The sequence below is a fragment of the Osmia bicornis genome, chromosome 4 (genome assembly GCF_907164935.1).
Source record: "Osmia bicornis bicornis chromosome 4, iOsmBic2.1, whole genome shotgun sequence".
Taxonomy (NCBI): domain Eukaryota; kingdom Metazoa; phylum Arthropoda; class Insecta; order Hymenoptera; family Megachilidae; genus Osmia; species Osmia bicornis.
In genome coordinates this window covers 2,596,515-2,620,773 of record NC_060219.1, presented here as the reverse complement: position 1 = coordinate 2,620,773, position 24,259 = coordinate 2,596,515, and the positions used below count along the sequence as shown (strand labels likewise).

Here is a 24,259-nt window from a genome sequence, read left to right as displayed (position 1 = left end):
AATCAATTTCTTGCTAGGATAAATTGAGCTTATTCGCGGACAAATTTCACTTTCTCCGGGAAATAGAAGATAATAAATCAAAACTGTAGAGCAGAATCAGCGTTTCATCGTCGATGACCTAGTTTTGCATCGAAACTTTCAGTTCCTCGTTAAAAGGAGGTTAATGTGATAAATCGGTACATAATACAAATTATTTGCTTTCGTAAAAGATCGAATCAACGCAGCATATTCAACCCTTCGTTAATAACGGTACAAATTTTTTACTTATAATTTTCCTCTTTTTCAAAGAGGAATTTTTTAATTGATTCTCTAGGAGTATTTTTAATACTTGAAATCGTTTTACTAATTAGAGGGTTGAAAACTTCAAGCTCGGAAAAATGTGTTACAGATTCGAGGAAAAAATTATTCAGACACGACTACCTTATTATGAATTATTTAACCAAATTAAATAATGACCTACACTTGAATGTATTCAAAAATCTTCATTTCCGGAGTTAACTAGAATTTCTCGAAAATTATTTTTCCACTATATTCTACGCATTCACAGATATCGATTTTGAAAAAGTAATTTCTTTTTTTCAATTCACCGGGCCCTGATAACGGAGCAGGCCTTTTAAGGGGCTCGTAACCCTGAACAACTTCCACGCTATTCCCGCCGCGATCCGTAATTACATTTCCATTTTAATTAATGCATTCAGAACGGCTTCGAGTTTCCGCGTAGCCGCAGCTGCTCGATTTATCGAATTCTCCGTTCGTTTCCATCGAAAAACAGAAGTGTGAAAGATGAAACGTTTGAAACTCGTACGTTGATTTCTTCCATTTATCGTCCGTTCGATGGAGGAATGAAATTTGAAGAAAAATTTTTAATGAAAAGAACGTTGCTGCCGACGCGGTTGAAAATGTTCGGAAATTATCGTTGAAGAGATTCGCTACGATGATCGAGATTCAATGTCTGGACACGTTCGAAGAAATCGACGAAAGGGTGCTTTTGACGGAGAGAACGGAAACGAGAACGATGACAAGTAGAACGACTGGTAACCGGATGTAAGCCTACAAGGTTGTTCTGGCGAAGCTCGACACGACTGGAAAGAGGACCACTACCACTTGGAACATCACTACACGCACTCGGCTTCGTCCTGCCGATCAATAGCTACAGGTGGCAGCCATTTCCTAGCCAACGGTTGCTTCCACCCTCCGCCTATTCCCTCCTCGCCCCTCTCTGTTTCCCTTTAACTGTATCATTTGCTGCTCGCCGTTATTCTCGCAAGTCTTTCCCTTTTCGCTGCTCCTACCTGTGCCCGTTACACATCCAACGTCTACCGGAAACTAGATTTCGTGGGCGTTTTTCTTCGGAATCTAAAGCCAATTTCTTCGCACGAGTTTTCTTATCTTCTTCTCCTCTTTCTGAATGATGGACTGAAAGATAAGAGAGACCTTTAGGTAGTTCCGGGCGAAGTTCAATGTTTATGGTCAAATTGGCGAGGGAGGTTTAATAGAGTTATTTCTGGAGAATTTTTGAAAAATTTTCTAAGTTCCTTGAAAAATTAAATATTTTTCTGTATTTAATAGTGCAGTTTCTTCATTTTTTATTTTATTTCAAAATTTATTCATCTCCTACCCCTATTTTGTAAATTATTGAAAATTACTGTTATAAGATTTCTTTAATTCTATAAGTTTTTTTTTTTTCAATATTATTGATAGCATTCGATTGTCAGGTGTATCCTTATTCAATTTGGTTTGTTCATTCTCTTCTTTTACAACGCTCCAGTTTTACTGTGGAATATCCTGTTATTGTTATGGTTATTTTCTGTCGAACGTTTCGGTTTTAGTTTCAATTGATTCTCATACTTTTATTGTAGTTAATCTGTGACAGAGATCCGGATAAATAGAGATTTGTGATTTTGGATTATACGGATATTCACGGTTGTACACGTTTGGATGACCCCACGTTTGAGGGACATGTACGATATAATCTCGATGGGTTTAATTAAAATGGGCGTGGAGATGGAATTATTTACTTCGTGTAAAGCTTGTTTGCGTAAACGATACTATTGTATTTATTTGAATAAGTTGCAGAGAATTTTTGTCGGAAGGTAGCATTCCAAATAAAATGAAATTATTTATAACATTCCAATCATTTTAATTCTACCTTTGTTTCGTTTTTATTTTTCATATTAAAATTATCTGCGAGTAATTATAACGGATGACGTCTGAATCCGTTCCGCTGAAACGTGTAATTTTATGGAAAGAAACGGGATGAACATGTCAGTGATATTAAAATATTTAGATATGATAAAAAAGAATTAAAAGAGTTGTCTGTTTTTGAACAGAATTTAATGTTAATAAATACGAAAGTTATTAAACAAATTAAACTTTCCAACGGATGATGGAATTATTTGCAAAATAATTAAGTGCTCTGAATTATTTCATAACAGAAATGTGTTAGTTGCAAAGGTTTGTCTGTAGCTGTTATAATATTGGGTACAAATATTATATAAATATAATATAGAATTACAAGAGTAGAGAAAATTTAATTATAAATTTACATATAAATTGAATGCAATTTAGGTATCTCTTGATTAATATTTTTTTACAACTGTCAGGATTTTACCAATTTACATAAATTGAATAGCACTCAGTGTTTCAAAAATTTGAAATTAAATTAATAATAAAAATAGCAGTGAATACTTTATAAATTTCCACTCATATTTCATGATAAACCCTTTGCATGGATGAAAGGCCCGTTTCCACATAACTGCACCATCGCAGCTGCAATTCGTCGTTTTTCGTCGAACAAAAAGCCAATATTTGGTTCGTTGACCAACGTTGTTAAAGAAAGAAAAAGAAAAAAAATATATCAGCCTGGCTACCGGAGCCAATACTTTGTCTGTGACATCGAAGCCTTTGTGTACGAACGGTTACTATATTCGTGCAACCGGAAGTTTCCCTTTCCACAAAGGCCGGAAACTTCTTTTACCAACGTTATTACCCGAATACAATGAAATGAGCATGCGATATTATTAGCAGTACCGATAAAACAAAATTACCAGTGGATAGAACTGCTAATAAATCAATAAATATATCAGTATTCTCCATGTATGAAAATTATTTTGAAATGTGGTGCACGAAAGTTTGTACATTGATATAATGTATTGGTATTGGGCCAAAGGGGTTAATTATTGACCTGATCGACCTAGTTGAAGCTCGTATAATTTTAGGACCACAGTTATTTAAATATCTTAATGTATAGTCTGCACGAAAAAGGTGTGTCTCGTGAATCAGATCGAATCGAAATGGATTGATAAACGAACGGAACGTAACACGAAGATTAACGGCTACACTGAAATTCCCTGGGCATTAATCCTTTGCACGGTCCTTGTTTTAATTCACCCTTTTATTTTTTATTCTACGTCAAAGCATGCAACATCGACGACATTTTTAATCCTTGAATTTTTCATTTCCTGGCAATTTTATTTGCCTGCTGCGTGTTTCAAACGAATCAAAATATTTTAAATAAATCTCTGTCTACTTTGGCAGAATTTATGTGATTTATTTTTGAACCGTTGTGATTTGATTTTAAAACGAGAAAGCGTTTTGAGAATTTTTCGAAGGAAGGTTGAATATAATGTGGATGCAACAATAATCGCAATGAAGTAACATTTCGTAATATTTTAAGATGAATATTTGTAGATGCACGGTGTTTAATTCTTCGATTTAAACGATATCATATTCTTCTTCAATAAAATAGAAAATTTATCAAAATAAATAAAAAATTAATAGAGGTGGATACTCTTTGAAGGGTTGATAACCCCTATTGATCCCCTTTGAATCTGCCCCTGTTGTTTAATAGTCTTTTTTTAAGTTTTTCCACCAATTGAGCAATGATTTTGTACAAAAGAAAATATTTGATCAAAGTTCCTGAACTTTATTCGTACAAAGACACACATTACAAAAGGAAAGAAAAATATTTCCAATGGGAGCACTGGAAAAATTTCAATACCTAACGAGCCTTTTGACCCAGCTGAAATATTTAAAGTGGTAATTTTCCGAATTCTGCTCGTATTACGAGACCGTCAAAGCTCGTCTTTCTTGTGTCCGGTTCTGAGAGGCTTTTGTGTCGTGAAAGCGATCGATCGGTTCGATTAAAACCTGCCAACTCGATCCGTGCACGTAACACGTTATAATCGAGCCTTGAAGACAACAGACTCTTCATGGTTTAGTACACTTTGGGGCTGACAATGTAGTGGCACGTTTCTGTATAGTTAAAACTAAGGAACCTTGATGTACACTCTCGATCAGATCGAGTTTTCCTATAATTTAGTAATTTAGAAACAAACTAATATGATTTTTAATTATTAAATACTATAAAATTTAATTCAAATTTGAGGAACGGTGGAAACCAAGGACACCACCTTTTTCCCTGGGAAGCCTGATTTAATCGTATATACATATAGTATTTCATTTTATGTTAATTCTTTTTTTATATTAGCAGTGATTGTCATTGGTTGCCTACTGACCAAGCAACACGATGATAAAATCGATCCCCGTAGAAAAGTACTTTTTACATTTGATTTCTTTGATTAACCATTCGTGGTGTCGTATTACCGTGATTATACGAATCAATGGAGGCACCGTATGCATTATTCATTTCAATTACTGGAACTTCTCTTTCGCTGTTAAATATTGATACGATTCTTCCTTTTTTTCTTTCTATTCTAATGCATCCTGGGATTCGATATTTAGGTCACTGTCATATTTATATCCTTCAATTAATTATTTCTTTGATTTTTCATTAAAAAAACATGTATTAAAAAATATGAAACATTCTTTGACATTCTGAAAATATATAAAGAACTCCTAAACTTTAAGAATTCATTTTTTTTTCAATTTCTTTCATTAAGAATGAAATTAAAAATTGTCTGCGTATAGTTGATCATAGAGTGTACAGCGTTATTGTTCATTGGATAGCTAGTACCATGGAATTTTTACAGGATCGTAAAACGATCGTTTCCCTTTATGAGAAACCATTTATGTCACCGGAGTTAACTCACGTTCAAAGGAGAGATTAAATGACTGAAAGGTAATCCTGAGGAAAGCAATTTCCCTGACTGGCCAGGCCAAGTGTGCCTGCATCTTGGAGAACCCTTTCGCTGTAAAGACTTCGACCAGTCGTTTCGCGGCTCGTAATCCTCTGACGTATTGATTAAAACACATATATCGTGATCCATTTTCCTAGGTTAACTGGAGCAGCCACCGGGTCAGTAGAACGAATCGCCTTTCCCTGAATATTTCCGGCCGGAACATCTATATAGATATATATATATTCGTGTACACTATTGGAGAAAAATATGCTGCTATCTCTTGATGAATATATAACCTGGTTCTTTTTTAAATAGCCAAGTATTAAAATATTTGCTGAATTTGTAAAAAATAGTAAGAATAGTATATCTTCCATTGGCATTGCTCATCGTCGCCTTTATTGATTTCAATAATTAATTTCGAGCCAAGTCCAAGCTTCTTTCTCAAGATCTTCAGAAGAGAACGAATTCCTCCGAGTACGCAGCATCTAAGAAAGGAATTACCAAGGGATTCGAGGTTCTTCCTTGGGATCATTACGAGATAAACTAATATGTGTTGGACCATTATGAGCTCGATGCTTGAAATTCCATGACGCCTCCGTTTTCACCCTTATTCGGCTTCTTTCTTCCCTCGAAACACCTCGAATCCCCTTTTATTCCTTCATTTTCCAAAACGAAGGAATCCTCTCGAATCCACTTCCTTAATAATTTTGTCTATTACTCTCGGTATTGCATCAAATTTCCATATTAAACCGCGCTTTATTATCTTCATTTCCCTGTAGAAAATTAGATATTTTAAAAGACTGACGGGTAAGAAAAGGGGAAGAGGGGTTTCACTTTAAAAATGATCAGGTTCGATTAACCAGAATAAGGAATTTCATGGGTCGTGCACTTAGTTCATAGGAGGAAAAAAAACGCTCTCTTAGCTCCGATAAAAAAAATTTTCTTCCATTTACGCGATATTTTCTAACCCCCCCTTGGATCAATGTCTTCTTCGTGATGGGGGATGAATCTACTTATTCACGGGGTTATCGCGATGCATAACCGAGGCTTATAACCGAAGCTACGGAAGAGAAAATCATGAATGATCAGGTTATTAACATTGAAACGTTCTAAAATGAAGCTAGAAAAAGAGAATGATAGAATTGAACGTCGATAATGTATGAAATTGAACAAAAGTAAAGGAATTTCAACGGTAACACGTAAAAACACAATTGGTATAAAAAACGGATGGTATGTTAAATGAATCTGAAAATTCATCGAATGTATCTCTTAATTGAAAGCTCTTTGTTATTTTTCTCCTCGTCGCTTCGTTTTATTCCATAAAAATACATACTTTTTTTCGCTTCGATAACGATTTTGCATGTTTATGAATGATGAACTTTGAATATTTTTTTCCCCGTTACCTTTTTATAATCCTGTCGAGCCACTGCCAGCTGTACTTGCATTTTGTTATTCGAGTATTACTGTAATAAATTGCAGCGACTGATACACGTCGATAAATATGCAGATACGAAAGTTTTCGAGTTGACGTATGGTAATTCGGCTATTGGAATTTAATCCTGGCATGTGTAACGAACCGTTTCATGAATAAGAATGCATTGCTTCAAACTGGGTCACTGTTTAATATATTGTTTGTTTCAATGAAATTACATTTATTTATATACCCTTTGGCGAAATCTGGAACAATTGTTTTATAATAATTCTGAGTATAAACTTTTTTATTAACGAAAGTAAAACATCAAGGTGACTTTAATTAGTTCTCAGAGAGAAGAGAGTAAATTCACTGCGAACTTTAGTATTAAATAATGAAAAAGTTACTTATGGTAAATTAATGTTTAATCTTGAAATGAAAGATTCGTATGATATTGCAAAAAATAATAAATTTTGAAAATGAGAGAAAAATGAATTGAGAATTATATTTCAATTTTAAATTATAGACTAATTAGTAATTAGTACTTTAATATTTATAATTAACGCGTTGATTGGTGGGTCGTTGATGATTATTTCAAATGTAAATATTTATTGCAATTCAACTTCAACAAATATCATTTTTAATTCAATTTTAAAAACTTTGAAATCAATTTAATTGCCTTTTCTAATATATGAAATATTGTACTTGTTTCAGATTCAATTTTCCAAGGAAGGATTTCGATGGTGCGCCAAGAGAAACGATCGATAGTTTATGGGAATGTGTTTCTGGCAAAAGGATGAGCCAAGTGGCTCCATGTTCAGTCGATTTCTATTAAAATATTCTGGTTTTCGTTATACCGAGAACATTGCCGTGATCTTATTGTGAAAAAAAAAGAGAAAAGAAGAATAGCAGACATCTGCTCTAAGAACGACTTTATGCCGGTAACCAGGGCCGAAAAACAGAACGTCACGAGAGGCGCAATAGGGAGTTAAGAGCACTTCCGTTTCTCCCTAAGAAAGTCGTGCGGTTCTACAATATCCAGGATGTTGCCTGCTAACGTGGTATCATTCGTCAAAAAGGTAATTTCTGATCAATTTTAATAATTAGAGTAATCTACTTATTTTTGGTTACTAGAAAAATTTTCATGTATCCAATAATATTTTAAATTATATTTTTAATAATTCAATATTTTATGTCATTTCAAAAAAAAATATCGCTTTTCATTAAACTTCAATATAAAAGAATTTTCTTATAATCGAGGGAGAGAAAATAAACATCGGTACGTGTTTGGATAACCAACGATCCGCTTCAATCAGAATTTTTTTCACGACGTTATTCCTTTCATTATTTCCTTTTTTATCTGATTATGAAATGTGAATTACGTCCATTACAACGTAAAGTTGAGAGGTATCTCGCCCACACAAGAAACGTTCGCGAGGGAAAATGAATTCGACAGAGGGAAGCCGAAAATAACCGAGATTAAACTGGGATTAGGTTTTTTTTATTTTACTTTTTACAAGTTCACGGAAAGATATAGGTCGATTTTACAACGGAGCACAACTGCTCGCTTCGAAGAATTAAACTCGCTTTATGGAAAATTACGCTACGTATTTTATGGTGTTAACCATCCGTGAAAATCTTATGGATTTTCCACGATGACATAGATTAATTATAGGTTAAATTAACCTACCAGATCCATTATAGATTGCTGAATAAAATACCCTGATGCATACCTGAATTTCTAAATAAAAATGAACTTTTTAATACTAAAATTGGAAAATAAATATTTACGTGTTTAGAAATTTATATTATAATTTATAGAATTTATCGGAATTTTCATTATTTTATTACTGGAGCTGTATGCTTCTTAATGAAAAGACGAGACAGGATTAAATTTCTTCGAGGTACAACGATCCCGAGGGACGTTTTCGTCTTTAATGGTGTCTCTGTTACCTGTCGAGTCAGATTTTGTTACACCATTCAATCTACAGTTCAGATTCGACAGTGATATAAATATAACCGAAGCTATTGATATTTCAGGATTCCTTTCTTGTTTCCTATTTCCCCTTCGGCACAGCAAAAATAGAACAATTCATAAAATATAAAATTACAAAAATTCGGATTTATTTAGCTTTTTTCTTCAATTAAATTATTGCAGTCTTTGTGATTCATTGTTGGAAGATAAACTTGTTCGTTTCTTCCAGAGCTTTGTAGAACTTTGGAGATCAAAGAATTCCAAAGTAACAATAACAAAATCCCTGCACACAACCTATGAATAATTGAAGATGTACTTTGAAAAATAAACGAAAAGCAGTATACCACATGTCATAAATTCCTCGTCAGCAATCCGTTCGCGAGTTTCAGCAGCCAGGAGTTTCGAAAAGAGGGCATAATGGACGCATAAAAATTTAGTCGATTCAAATCGTCGATGCAAAAGGTCGGCTCATTCGGGGAACCGTTCCACTTTTATATCCTCGTCAGCGTTATCCGATATACACTGCCTCCAAAAAGTTTTAGGACCTACTAACCCCAAGAAAAATTGAAAAATAAAAAGGGACACTTGTATCCAAAATGTCCTACCGCATGGTCCTTTTCCATTGGGGTGGTCAATCTTCTAGGGAAAAGGAAGTTTCTTAAAATGTTTAAGAAACAAAGTTTAATAAAATTTTGAGAGAGGGTGTACGTATTTCGGGTTGCGAGATATTCTATCGTGTTTTTATTTCCCTGGACGGTGGCGAAAACTCACGTTTGGAACACCATATGGCGCAGTGCGTCGACTATGCATTACCAGAAGGCCAACGGTACAATATCGGCCGTTTAATATTCCCCCGACGAATTTGCATTCCGGGATTCCATCGTTCACTCAGATTATAACGGCGCGTGCTTCTCTCCGGCCTGTTTGGACCCCAACCAGAAAGCCAATCCTCTATTATACCCTGCTTATGGATTGAAGGGCGAAGGACAGAATGCCCTGATCTTACATGAATTCCATGTACAGTACTGTAGAATGTACATAACTGCTTATGTATTTTATAACAAGAATGAACATATCAAAGGCTGGCTTTGAATGGAGTTGTGAAGATACGTAATTAGGGGGTATGCTAGAGGGAATATAATTAGCCTTCTAATTAAATTTCATAGGGCACTTGATAATATTTTTACTAATTTCGCATTCTAGCAAAAGAATATAAGCTCAAATGGAAATAAAAAAATAAAAAAAATAGAATTATTATATATTGTTCATCATTTGGAACATCATTTTCATTGTTTTTCTGAATAATGGGAATGAAAAGGAATTTTATATGAAATTCGGACGGTAAATTACAGGGTAGGTGAGCAAAGATCCAGCTCCGATAGAAGAGGGTTAAACACGTTGGAAGAAGGGTTCGTTTTAGGTGGTAGTCTCACGGGGAACATTATTTTCTGTCGTAGATGGTGACGACGCAACCAGATTCCGGAACAACCGGATCGGTTACGCCGGATGATGGAGGCACCACCTTCAGCAAATGGAGGCAATTGGGAAGTGGTGTGATACGGGACGGTAAGTTTCATTACTCATCCTGACCAGTCTACTAATTTTCTGTCTTTCCTAAGATACAACCTCTATTCTTTATCTGCTTCAACGCGGCAGAGTATTTACCCGTCATTATCAACTGGATAGATATTTATTTTTGATCGATAATATAATCTTCCCTGCTATTTTTTTTGATATTAAAAATAAAAACAATTAAATCAAAATTTGGGTCTTTTTCAGGCTTTATTATTTTTCAAATTTTTAATACATATACATAAAAATTTTAAATATGATAAATAGTCAGAAATCTTTATGATTTCATTTACAATAATTACAATCTTTACAATTCAATTAAAATTCAAATACAGACTATCTGAGCTGCGAGAGCTTTTCGCAGATCGCGTCTATTAAGTGTTAACAACAAGCTTCATTAAACCAAAAGCAACAAACAACGAGAAATTGTATTTCTCTAGCTAACAAACCTCGTATAAATAGCTTGTTTTTTACTTAATTACTGTCGGGCTACGTTTAAACGGAGGTAAACGTGGCGGGAAAGTGCGAGAGCTCGAGGATAATCATGGAACGACGGACTGTTCTTTCTTCATACTCCTATTTTTTTCAAAGGCAAAATAATTTGCTGAAAATTACACAACCGACAAGTGTAATTTATTCAGCCTTTCTAGAGCCATGATAATTTGTCGTTTGAATACAGCTTCTTGATTACAATTCTACGTTGTTACAATTCTTGGTTGTTTTCCTCGTTTAGGATCCATTCTGGTTTTAATAAATTCATGTAATAATTTACTCAGTTTACATTATAGAAGACAAAGCAATTAGTTCTACTGATCTTTCGAGATTCTACTGCATTGTTTAAAGCAGAGTCATATAAAAATAAAATCGATTGTATAGGAAAGGAATACAGGTATAACGATGTTGATTTGATGAAAAATTATTCCGTAGAATAGGTCAGGTATCGAATCCCATGGTAATAAATTCAACTGGATTTCTATGGTAAAAGAAAGAAACCCAGTTGAAAAATTTGTTCACGAAGCTCGACAGATATTTGCAATTTCGAAAGAGGTTTTGCCTTCTTCGAAGAAACCATCTGACCCACTTTCCAACGAGATCTTCTTGGTTCTACCTTCGTTACAGTCTTTCCCATCGAATTTACCAAATGAAATAAACTCTCCGAGCCGTGGAAACAGTTTTCTTTTGCGACACTACGTATTCTTCTCGTTCTCGTGCCACCTTTTGTGTTCATGGCGCCCTTTATGGCAGTCCCTTTTTTCAAAGCTGTCGATTAAAATAGGGTTGGTTTCTTTCGAAGTTACCGTTCCACGCCATTCACGGACACAATGGTGAGTTGTTCAATTACCTGGATTTAATTCAATAAATTGTATACGATAAATTGAATCAGTGTTATTTATATGTTCGTAGATGGGGTGAAACGGAAATTGAATTAAAGAGAAACAATTGTGATATTAATACAGATATTATAATAATTGGATTGCTGTTGTAATGAATATTATGTTGATCTTGGTGATATTCGTACTGTAAATTGTTGCATTTGTATTTGACTATTTGACTACTTGACTACTTGTCTACTTGATTGTTCGATTACTTCAATATTTAAATATTTTCTTATTTATCTATCTAATTAATTAATTTAGTATTTTTTTAATCAAAGATTTTTTCATTTAATTATAGTATCTACGGTTCTCTTTTCAAGCACAGTACAACTAGTTGTAAAACTTTTCTCTAAGTAAGCGTGAATAAATTCTCACCTACGTACCAGCAATCTTTCCCTGCATTTAAACATTATGAACGGTGGTAAAGTTGCTAGCGAAGTTAAGTTAAGCTAAACACCACCGAGGCTAATGAGTGTTTATATGAAATGTTGCATAAATATTCATCAAAGTTTCGAAGTTCCCGTTAATTTCGCTGTTAGCGTAAATCATTTCAAAGGGTGGGAAATCCTTTCCTATAGGGACTTTTACTTATTCTGACAACGAAATAATTATTGTGCTAGCATTATTTAACGCATAAAAAGTGATTTATTATTTTTGGATTTCTTTTTATATCGGCAATAGTATATTTACTTATAGTTGATAGTTTATGTTCAGTGAATTAAACGCATCAAGAAAATACCATTGTGTGCTTAAATAGATTACACGAATAGAACACTAATCATTTAAAGACATCAAACGCTAATTAGTCGTCAAACAGCTTGAATTCGTAAGAGGATTAACAACGTTTCCCTGAATCGTGATTGTAGTCGATCTAATTACACAAGTTTCTTTCATTTTTCAAACGTTACGGTCATCTTGTTCGTGATGTCGAACATCTGAAGACAAATATCCGCTCATCGATGTCGAACAAGACTATTCCATTGTAATCTGTCACGGTTTGATTCAATCTCCTTGCCGACCGTTTGATATCGACGAGGACATTGCTGTAATTGATCTCGAAACGCAGTCGCATTGTTAATCATCGAGGTAATTAATGGAACACGGAGTGGGTTAGCAGGGAGTTCGAGGTCGAGTAAATCGGATACCATCGTACAGGTTCAAGTTTCCTTCGTGGTTTCCCTTTAAGAATCAGTGCTCTGATACTTGGATTTGTTTTTACTGCTGAACTACCATAATTATTTTTTAAATATTGAATATTAAAATTAAGTTTCCCTCAGAAGAATTGTAACATAGGGGTAAGAGGAATTCTGAAAATTCTAATTTTGACGATATTAATATTAAAGTGATTTAGAAATGAAATAATTCAACTTTATTAAAACAAATGGCAAAATTTAATTCTATAATTTTCTATGGTTTTTGGCAATTATGTGTAGATATCTATATCAAATAGAATATTGATATTTATCTGAAAATTTGAAATATAATAATTACTATGGAAATCATTAATAAATCCAGCTGAAAGACTGATAAAGAGGCATTTAATTATCCTTACTTTTCTTACAGATTTCATACTGTTTGAAGCTGCGGATGTAATTATGGGAATGAATTGAGCAGAATAGAGTAAAATGTGATCCGTGATATTATTAGAACGGTTATCAACTGGCGGAATATCAAAATGCTTTGAAGTACGAAATACAAAGAAAATAATAACTTTATGAATATTAGAATCTTTAATTTGTTAGATGATTTAACGTTGATTAATTTAAGATTTTCCATTGTTCATAAACTTGGTATGGATTATTTAAAAAGATTTGAAAAAACTTGAACGGAATCTAAATTAATACTTTATTATGATTTTTATAAATCACATGTTCCAAGAAATAATTTATTGAAGCGTTCTTAATTTGAATTACCATACGATTTCCATCTGGTATTTATCGTATTGATAATGTCAACGTGTTAAATTGATCAAGAACGACGGAAATATTAATTACAATCAATTATGTAGCAATTATCTTCGTTGTTCCGTAACGAGTAAAAACGAACGATTTTACCTAATTGTTCGTAAAAGAACAAGTGCCGTTTAAACAAATAACTACACTTTGCAAATCAAATGAAAATCGTTCAGTAATTACGATTTACTTTTTGAATTACATTTTACATTAAACAACTTGTTTCAATGTAATTAATTGCTTTCTAAGATAAATTGCACATGCCATATTATAAATATAATAAAGTTTTATGGTATCAAATTACATATACATCAATTTATAGCTTTTTTCGCTTAAATTTATCAGAAAATAATTTCTAACAAATATAAATAATTATTAATTTAGAAAATATTTCATAAAACAACCCTAATATTGTTCAGTATATTCCCCTTTATATAACTTCAAAAAGGTGGCAGATTTTCATAAATTTCACCGATATCGTAGTATTTTAAAACTGAAATTCTGGAACGAGAAGGCGTAAAAGTAGAGCATTTCGAATAATAGCATGGCGCTTCGCATAAATGTAAGGAAGCGATGGAACGTGAAATGGAATGAAGATGGCTAAGTCTGCCAATAAATTTTCCTTCACGGAAAAAAGAAACCGAAGGGGTTGAATAAAACCGATAGCTGGGATAACTTTTAGGTTAATTAAGTGATCATTCTAGCAGTCGTTCATGCACGACCCTATGTTCCACAATACTGTGAATTTTCCAAGAAGAGACCAACCCAACTTGACCTAATCTAAAAAAGTCACGACCAAGTCCCGTGTCTGTCTTCCTAAAAGGATTTCCACTCTATTTTCCCTTGAGTCCTCCTATCCTTTGGTAATCCTGCTTGTTTGCATTGTTGAAACAGGAACCTGTCTTCAACCACAAACTTTCAAACGTTGAATAAATTTTTCCAGATACGTTCGACGATCGATTCCGGTTTAGATTGTTGTTCAAAAGTCCTAAAACGTTACTGGATAACCGATAGTTTTTATCATAAATAAAAAATGCGTATTTACAATAATTTTTATCAAAGTTTCAACCGTAATTTCTACGATTATAATACATTTTGCAATGTCTACGCTTCATAACGCCCGAGAAAAATAGAACATTGTAAAGTAAGTGAAAAAGCGTCGAACGAGGACTTCAAAGCGCGTTAATGAAAAGAAATTCGCGTTCCAGATGCTTTCGCAGTTCGTCTTTCGTGTTCTAATCTCCGTGTGCAATTAGGTTAATTGGAGGAGCGTCTTCGAGCAGAATTGTTTCGTTATTAAACTGAAATATTTTTAGCAACGCTTATTTTTTTTTTCTAAATCACTTTTAATATTAATATAGTTAAAATTAGAACTTTGAAATTCCAGCTTTAATTCCTGCTTTAATTCCTGATTTAATTTCAATTGTACATTCATACATGAGTATTAGAAGGACCATCTTCTAATTTTATCGACAATCATTTTCTTCTTTTGCAGTTACGAAATTTGGTCCTTCAAAAGTCACCCCTCCCGAAGAAACACAACCAAAGGAAGAAACAACTACAGAATCAACGAAAACGTAAGTCCTTAATTACAAAATTACAAAATATTATTTACACAAACAATTTAATCATAGAAACAGTATAATATCTTTCTACCTCATCGAACAATAATCGTTAAAAACACCTCTGACCGTATTTTGTTCCTCGGTGAATAATTAATGTTTTAATGAGGATGAATAATTGCTTGCTCATTACCGGCGAACCAAAGCAATAATTAAATAGACGTTAATGTTTAGAACCTGATGATCCTCTATCCACGTTTTACTTTTATTCAAAATGAATGTTCTAAACAAAACAACCCTGACACCGTTTGAAACTTGTATGTTGCAGGAAGTCGAAAACCGGGGACGATTGCAGAGTATGCCGGAAGTCTTTCGCTCCAGACGAAACCTCGAGGATCTGCTGCGAGTGTCAACACAAAGTTTGTGAGGACTGCGCTTGCTATTCGACGACAACGAATTCCGATGATCCGGTAATTTTTATTCGTATCGCTTCACTGATAATTATTTATTTATTTATCTACTTATATACTATGATACGTAATATACAGGGTGTCCCACCATATCTGTTATAAAGCTATAACTCCAAAACTATCGGCCGTTGCCAAAATTGTAAATATGGAAATTGCACGGTACAATGGGGCCTATGTTTTGGCGTGAACGAAAATTTATTTACATTATTAGTTTAAAAGATATGATGGTCAAGTTTCGTTTTTCAAATGGAACCATATATTTTGTTTTGGTCTATTTGATAGTACTTTTCAAAACGAATTCACTGACCTGTCATGTATACACCCGATTTTAATTAGTTTGCAAGATATAACGTTTACAAATTTCTCCATTTTCAGTAGATACGTTTCGGTTTGAGTGGCAAGTCGTAAAAGCGGCCCTATTGTTGCGGGTTCTTATTCTATGGGTCTGCCGTTCCTAGCGTAGACCCCCGCTAAGGCACTGACCGCTACAATAGGGCCACTTTTACGACTTGCCACTCAAACCGAAACGTATCTACTGAAAATCGGGAAATTTGTAAACGTTTTATCTTGCAAACTAATTAAAATCGGGTGTATACATGACAGGTCAGTGAATTCGTTTTGAAAAGTACTATCAAATAGACCAAAACAAAATATATGGTTCCATTTGAAAAACGAAACTTGACCATCATATCTCGTAAAATAACAAAGTTAACAAAAATTCCTTCACGCTGAAACATGCGCCCTATTTTACCATTCAATTTGCATATTTACAATTTTGGCTGCGGCCGATAGTTTTGGAGTTATAGCTTTATAACAGATGTGGTGGGACACCCTGTAGAAGTTTAAGGTTTTCCTAATTTGCCTGAATCAAAAAATCGGAAATATTATTGGAAATTTTAATTTTGAAAAAAAAAACATGTTTCAGTCATCATGGCGTTGTAGCGTGTGTCGACGAAAAATCGCGTCACGGGACCAGCCGATAGTTACACAGGAATCGACGGATTCCCTGTTGGAGGTTCCTGTTTTGGAAGCACTTCAGAGGAGGCACAGCGATGCTAGACTGGGCTGTCAAAGCGGAAGCCAGATCGGAGGTCTCGGTTCCGGATTGGCACCTCCAAGAAGCCCGGAACTTAGGAGACATTCCGACGTGTCTCCTGCTAGTTTAAAGGAACTCGAGAAGGTAAGTCGAAGGTTTTGTAAACTGAAAGTTGTAATGTTACGCTTCTCAATCATCACGCGACAACAGAATACACGGCAACGTTTGTGTTTGCATATGTATTCGTGTTAATCGTCGTACCTGGTAATTAAGTTGAAAACGGCACAGATTTCAGAACTTTGCTTAACTTATGGCAAACTTACCGTGAACTTGCAACACGTACCGTTGCTGATTGCTGAATGCTTGCACATATGTTACGAGAAGGAAGAATTATTAACACTTTGATTCAAATGTTATCCTATCCATTCATGTTAAAGTGGTTTTACTTCCATTCGTTTTACTGTGAATTATTTCATTTATTTTACGATATAAAAATATACACAATTCAAGTAATTTGATATAACGAAACGAATCGGTGTTTCTTTTTTTGAAACAATTGATAGAATATTCGAGTGCGATAACGATCGATGGAAATTTCTCTAAACAACCCACTTATGGTTCACCAACGAGCAGTTTCGCAATAGTAATCGGAATTATGCTAATCCCCCTATTACCAGGAATGATCAGACAAAGGAAACGTTATCCAATTCAGAGCTGATTATAAGTAACTGTTTGCGGTCGGAAACAGAATATTCCCAACAGCTATGCTTTCATCCTACTGGCAGTGTACCAGAGGAAATCTGGCACGATCGACGGAGTAATTTTATTTAATCCACGTGTAGAAATGGGTTATATTTGTCTTATAATACGGTGCCTATTGGCTGGACGCATGTTTATGTTGTGGTATGTCCTACGCTTTTATCCTGCTTATTACTGTCGATCGCAAAGCTCGTAGGATAATATCTATACAATTTTCTGCGGGGCATAAAACGATTCCGATTATTTGGATATTTATTTCAGCTCTGAAAGATATAGTTCTTTTTATTAAAAATGAGAGTAGAATGTTTAAGATACGATAGTTTAGTATTTCACTCAAGATACGTTTTCTATGTGTTAATATGTTGATTGTCATTAGTGAATGAAATGTAAAAAATTAGAGTTTTCCAATAAGTAAGAATCGCGGAGTTTCAATAAATTTCCTCTCGCTGGTTGTGCGCTAAAATAGATCCTAATTGAAAGCATACACGTGCGACCGTGGAAAATGATCGGGGAACGCAAGAAAACGCTCGTAAACTCGTTTAGTACTTTCCTTATTCCGGCGCGGTTGGTTAACACGTGGATCTAACAGGATTTCATCTTGTTCCCGATCCCAGCAAGAAATGCAAGGGCAATAAGAAGCTCTTACGAAACCGACGGAACGTGAAGCAAAGAATAAGAGAACAGTCGGTCGGCTTTTCGATCCTAAGAATTTATTGGAAAATCGTTTTTGTTGGCTCGAGGAAGAATCAGCAGAATCTCATTTCATTGGAAATCGACTGCGGAAACGAAAGAAAGTGGAATGAAATTGAAATCAGGCCATCGGTACCGTGACAGCACGGTGTCTGGGGTTAGGGAGGATCCGGAAATCGGTCGAAAAAAAAAGGAAAAGGAAAAAGAAAAAAAGCGGGAAAGTGAAAAAGAGGTCGCGAACGAGAGCTTTTGCGACTGCTTTGAATCCTCGCCTGGTACACAAACGGAAATTAGCGGTTCCTAGCAACAAAGGGAACCGGCTCGAATCTTTCTGTAACAAGGGTATTAAAACGAAATGCATTTCCGTTTCTTGCTCTTTCTCTGTCGCGGGTAATCATTTGCGGAAGACCTTTGAAATTTGCTCGTTGCAGTGAAAACAAAAAACGAGGAGCATCAGTTTGGGATTCGTTCTTGCGAAAGAAATATCATATCCTGCTTGTCGAGGAACACGGAAGGTTGCTTTTATCGCGATGTTGAAATTCTTCATGCTTTATGGTTACCTTTGTGGAATTTTGCTTTGTATATTGGAGCTTCATGATCGTAAAATCGACCAAAAATGTATTAAATATTAGCTTGATTAATTACTTCTTCTGTGTCTTTTAATGATCACTGGGCATTTTTGTAGAGTACCATTAATTGATTATAAATTTGCAAATTATTTCTCAGTTTTTAAGGAATTTCATTTTATTTAGTGAATGAACACATCTATTGTGAGATGTATAGACAATTACCAGTAAAGTATCATCGATCGATCCCCTTCCTGCAAGATAAACAAAATCCCCCAATTTTCTTTCGGTACCCAATTGGTTAAAGATACCTTCTAAAAAGAAAAGCTATCGGCCGGTATAACGGTATCCTGATTGATAACATCCTCCTGCTTGTTGTCGAAGCGACTCGGTGACGCAAGAACACGGGATTACAAGGGAGATAATGCCTCGCGACAAATTTATCGGGGCTAAAACGCTCCCGCCTCTCGAACGGTTGCAATTAGCGACAGGAGGGAGGAACCTCGAAATTGGATCCCTGCGATTCCGTTAAAATCTGACGCAATTTCCTCGATTACACCTCCAATTGGATCAGCCGTTTGCCTGCTTTCGACCCTCGAAATTCGAGCATCGATCGAATAACAGACACGTCAATGCCAATTAATATAAGAGGAAGATAAACAATAGTTTGCTACGGGACAACTCGAATCGCGTCAAACGCAAGCATCCCTCTTCCGGTGAATCGTAAACAACGAATTTCTAGCAATTCGTAAAATGGCCCATTACGTGCATTCGATTCAATACCGCGACAGAGACGTTGCTGGGAGAAATGGATTTCCTCTGTTACCCCTCTTGATGAACGTCTCTTTCAGGTCCGCCAATTTCCTAACGAGTATGTCATTGACTATTTGTTCTTATTGATCAACGATATTCGAAGTATACTGGGCGATCGATATTTCCACTGTCGCAGTAGAAATAGCTATGCACGGTCAGACTTAAGGACCTATTAACATCATGAACACCAATTAAAATTCTAATTATTATTATACGGGCATATAATATTAATGTAATATAATATTATACATAATTATACAAAATAGGAATGGTTAATAGATAATCGTGATTCATTAATTTATAGAAATAAATATAAAGTTTAGAATTCATTTTTAATCATTATAATTTCTATAAATCCATAGAGAACGTATCTTAAGTAAACGACCGATAAAAGAACCATCTGCGTTAACGTAATTGTTGTCGCTTATCATTCGATATTTTCCAGAACATATCAGCTTTCCTCGAATTCATAGCTTGTCGTGTCAATGTACACGTTCCGATGCAAGCATTATGAAACATCACGCCAACAGTCATAAGCCTCCTCTTCACGCAATGGTGTCACTCCCTGTGGAACTCTAATCTCTGTGTCGTAATGTTATAGTTTCGAAAGGTTGCAGGGGAACGCCGGGATGACCTCAGATGGGAGAGGGACCTGGATCGGAACAAGTCCAGAGCGACCTCACCGGATCGTCATCAGGTGGAGAGAGGAAGGGCGACGAGCCCTCAAAGGGTTGGCGTTGAATCTTCCGTCGCAGGTGAATACATCTCTTCGTATTTCAACAGGGTGTCCCACGTAACTGGGTCAAGTTGTATCTAAGAAAAATTTTTTTTTCATCTAAATATCGATAGAACCATCAGAATCAATGCCCATCGACGCGGACGAGGATGAGGAACGTCGAAGACGAGCTCGTCGAACCGGTGGCACGGTTCGTTGCAAATCTCGCATGACCAGGCAAAGGTCGTACGACGACGAAATGAAGAACGTCGCTGCGATGTCCGGAAGCGGTGGGCAGCACGCTCATCCGGAGCCAGGTCTAGGACTTCCGGTGCAGCTACCAAGGCGAGCATCAGCCTATGACGTGTACGCTGCACCAGGGGTTGGAGGACTTAACGCCATGGCCATCGCGGCTGCCCAGCAAAGAGCATCGATCTCTGCCCAAGGTAATGTATGCTTCTCTTCATTCTGTTTATGGGATTAACATATTATATTTGTTGACCTGGAATCTAAATCGGCCATGGACGCTACGCCTTCTTTCGTCAGTAATATTTTTTTTTATTATTTCTTGGCTGGTTTGACATTGATTGATTTAATTACACGTTAAGGTTCAAAAAATATTATACGATTCATTTTTCACATAAAATTAATTGGAAAGTAGCTGAACGATTTAGAGTTAGTTTCTTTTCAAATACTATGTCTAAAGAGATAAGATTATAAGAAAATGAAAAGTTTCAAAGTTTAATTACTTTACAATTTTAGGTCAAACACGTGGCTATCATTAAAGTTTATGTCTGATAAATCTTAATTGCATTTGTGTCACAGTTAAGTTCTTAGTTTGTTTCTGAGTGTAATTTGTAGAATTAAGGGTTATTGGAGACACGCTATGCTTAACGCGTCAATTTTCTTTTTATCTTGTAATTATTAACACTTTGAGTGACATAATTTGGGTAAAAATATGAACGTTCATAAAGATTTGTCAGCTATTTTTTAGTGACTTATAAATTATAATATTTTATTAAAAACCTGAAAATTTGTGGAAATTTCCAACCTGATAAAAAAATATTATTATAACTTTGTCGTTGATACGAATACGACGTGAAAATATGGAAATTCTGATAGGATCAATTATGGTATGTTTGAAAACAGAAAGGGTTGTGCTGCGGTTTTCAAGTTAACGCAATTTTTCGATGCCTGTTACAAATTCTGACCGGTACAGACAGTGACGTGAAATTTACAATGGATTAATTGCATTAATTAATGCCGTTTTAATTAACGGTGGAAGCGTGTAAGTAATTGAAAAATTACTGTTTTCCATTGCGATGAAGCGGTCACTGGATCCCAATTATTTTAATCGAGTTACCTGGAACATTTTGCAACTCTTGGTATCAAGCACGACTTTATAAACACTTAATGAACTTAATTGCGAATTAATTATTACCTGTTAAACTGAAAACTTCCTGCATAGTTTTCGGAACGTTGTTGTTTTTAAATTATTACCTAAGACTTCGTAAACAATTTATTCATTATTTATTTTTTACATATTAAAATGAATATATTTCATACAATTTTGTAAACATTACAGTATTAATTAATTCGTTATGCGTTCTGCTTTGCATCTCACAAACCATAACGGAGTTAATCTGTTTAAACTGTTTCCCAAGGCAATATTTGCTACATCGAGTAAATTTAACAATAGATTTACCCTCAATCGTAGGTTTAACCATAGAATAGTTCCACTAGTAGGTTCATTTAATGTTTATAGCAGGACGAAAGACCTACAATCGTGTAATCGAGTTTAACTTCCTTCAGGAAGTACAGTTCCTAGTTAACCATATCCATGTCCACAAGGCTGGACCAAGCCTAACTTCGTTTCATTTTGGTCGGATCTCAAACTGAAACTTTGACGTCTAATGGTCGAATCACTTTGTAACGAGGTGAACGTTGTTCTAATTAATTTGTCTACATGTTACGTACTTCGTAATCAAGACCGTGATACATATATTTTGATACCAACTTGCCTTCAGATTATGTATAATGAAATTCCGCTCGTTCGTTAGACGAAGTCCTAAAATAATAATCCTTTCGATGTACCTGAATGTTACAGTTTATTTTCCATAATTGTATAACTACATTTTTTATATTTATGATTACTACTTGATTACAAAAATTATTATAGCTTATTTTTTTTACGGTTTAGATCTAAATTATTTTGAACTAATATATTTACTGTAAATTGTAGCTTAAATATAGAAAATTTAATATTTGCAAAAATGGGAAATATTTTGTATAGTTGCAGTGGTAGTTTTGAATCATAAATAACTGCTCGAGTATTGGAAATGTTGATCAAAGCAAATTCAGGGTAACGTTTCAAAAGTTTTCGCTTACCGAAGCTTCTACTTCGTTAATGTAACATGAATCTTCGGGTGGAAAGAGGTAGTACTGATACTCAACGCTTGTTAAACAGTGAGTAGCAGTATCAATAACCCATTAGATCCGTAATGATGTTAACTGAAATGTTGGCGGAACGTTGGATCCATTTCCCAGGTAGGGATACCATAGAAGAGTTATTGATTATTTATTATAAATTAATAAATATAATAACTTGTTTGGCATAAAAATTGATGGCAAAAATTTGTTTGGAAAATTTCACCTGTTTTATGTTTATATCCAGATTTAAAGCCAATAAGGATTAAGAAAGTACGATTGCCTTTTTGAAGTTCGCCGTTTGTTAAGGGATAAAAGGGATAAATAATGGTAGAAGAATCGGATAATTGGGTTGCTAGGGTGGAAAAGGATTTTGTACTCTATTCTTCCTCTTCTACGACTGTTTCAACCAATTACGTTATCTAGGTCGTCGATAAACTCCTCTTTCTTAAGCCTCATATCTGAACTACCTGTCTCCCTTATTGCTTTCATTAGCCTGACAAATGTTATAGTCTTGGAATATAGACCAAACTCGGAATTTGTAACATTCTGCCGACGCAAGGGAAAAGTAAAATACAATTTCTATGATACTTTTACACCCGATTGATACAAGAATGAGAAACTTAACTTAAGAATGAGAAGCAGTTACTTGATTTATTTTTTTTCTTTTTAACTGACAATGAGATTCATCCCTTTTCCAGTTACAGTACTACATTAGAATTTTAATATAATTTATTTTTTAAATTGATCAGGTTTACATGAATTGACAAGAATAAAATATTCTGTTGGCAGGTGGTAGAAAACCGGAGGAAAGGCCAACATCGCGAAGATCATCGTTTAGGGCAGTGAAGCCTGTGATGCCGTACGAAGTTGGGGCTGAAGATGAAAGTATGATGAACTTGGAAGCATCTTCTGTGCCAGTAGTTCCACCAGCGGTGGTGGCTCAACCTGTATTAGTTCCTGATGAGGAACGACGAACTAGGCGAAGAGGCTCTCAATTGTAAGTACTGCATTACACATTTAATACTTTTTAAGGACTTCAATTACACTGCATCGTTTATATAGCTTCTTGATAAAATTATATTCAGCGAAAGAGAAAAATTATTTTTAAAAAATACTGTTACTTTTACGTTGGAATTTGATAAAAGAAAAATTTCCAAGTCAAGCAGTCAATACACACCGGTTTGCCCTCCTTTCTAGGTCTCAGGTGGTTTCCTTTCTATAAAGGCGAAATATTTTCTTTTTGAAGGAACGAGATAAGAAACCCTTTGCGAAGCTATATTGTATCTCAAAGTGATCCAAATTTGATTTCGAATCGAATAAGCTTTTATGAGTTTGTTTTGAATGTATTAATTTATGTACCTATGGAATATCGCGTTTTACAGATCTCTTTGGATCTCGTTTTATTATACATACGTGGCTTGAGCTTTCCTACCAGCTCGTAAAAACTTTGATATCTTTTTAAAGCTTCCAGCGTGGAATGACAAGATACAACACGTTTTTATGTTCTCTTATCAGATATTCATGTTTGAAGTAAATGTTAAATTTGAATCGTTTTAATATATTATAAAAACATCCTGCTTTTATTTTCTATCTCTGAGATATATAATATTTGAAACACAAGTCAATAAAAAAATTTTACGGAGACTAAAGATTAAATGAAAAAATTCAGAAATAAAATTATATTGATGGAATATTTTATGAAAGATGATAAAATCATTGAAAAGAAATGATATTAAGAAGGGATTTTATGTCAAGCACGTAATTGCCAGCATATTTCCTGGTTGTTCACCTTTTTTAACCCGTTCCACTCTTTCTCCCTGCTAAGTACGCGTTTTGCACGCGGAAGCAGTA

The 24,259-nt window shown here is 34.8% G+C and overlaps 1 protein-coding gene across 6 annotated transcripts in view; it reads left to right on the top strand.

Annotated features, from left to right (window-relative positions):
• The window catches only part of LOC114871388 (regulating synaptic membrane exocytosis protein 2), a 65,746-nt gene that overhangs the window by 13,261 nt on the left and 28,226 nt on the right, over nt 1-24,259 (top strand). For 5 of the 6 annotated variants that reach the window (XM_029177342.2, XM_029177248.2, XM_029177430.2 and 2 more), the window contains 8 exons: nt 7,207-7,571; nt 9,925-10,033; nt 14,863-14,944; nt 15,258-15,399; nt 16,325-16,579; nt 19,865-20,018; nt 20,113-20,424; nt 23,198-23,405. In XM_029177342.2, coding sequence (XP_029033175.1) covers nt 7,536-7,571; nt 9,925-10,033; nt 14,863-14,944; nt 15,258-15,399; nt 16,325-16,579; nt 19,865-20,018; nt 20,113-20,424; nt 23,198-23,405 — 1,298 coding nt within the window. In that variant the 5' untranslated portion in view covers nt 7,207-7,535. The remainder of the gene's footprint in view (nt 1-7,206; nt 7,572-9,924; nt 10,034-14,862; nt 14,945-15,257; nt 15,400-16,324; nt 16,580-19,864; nt 20,019-20,112; nt 20,425-23,197; nt 23,406-24,259) is intronic. The other variant, XM_046285349.1, reaches the window with a different exon arrangement.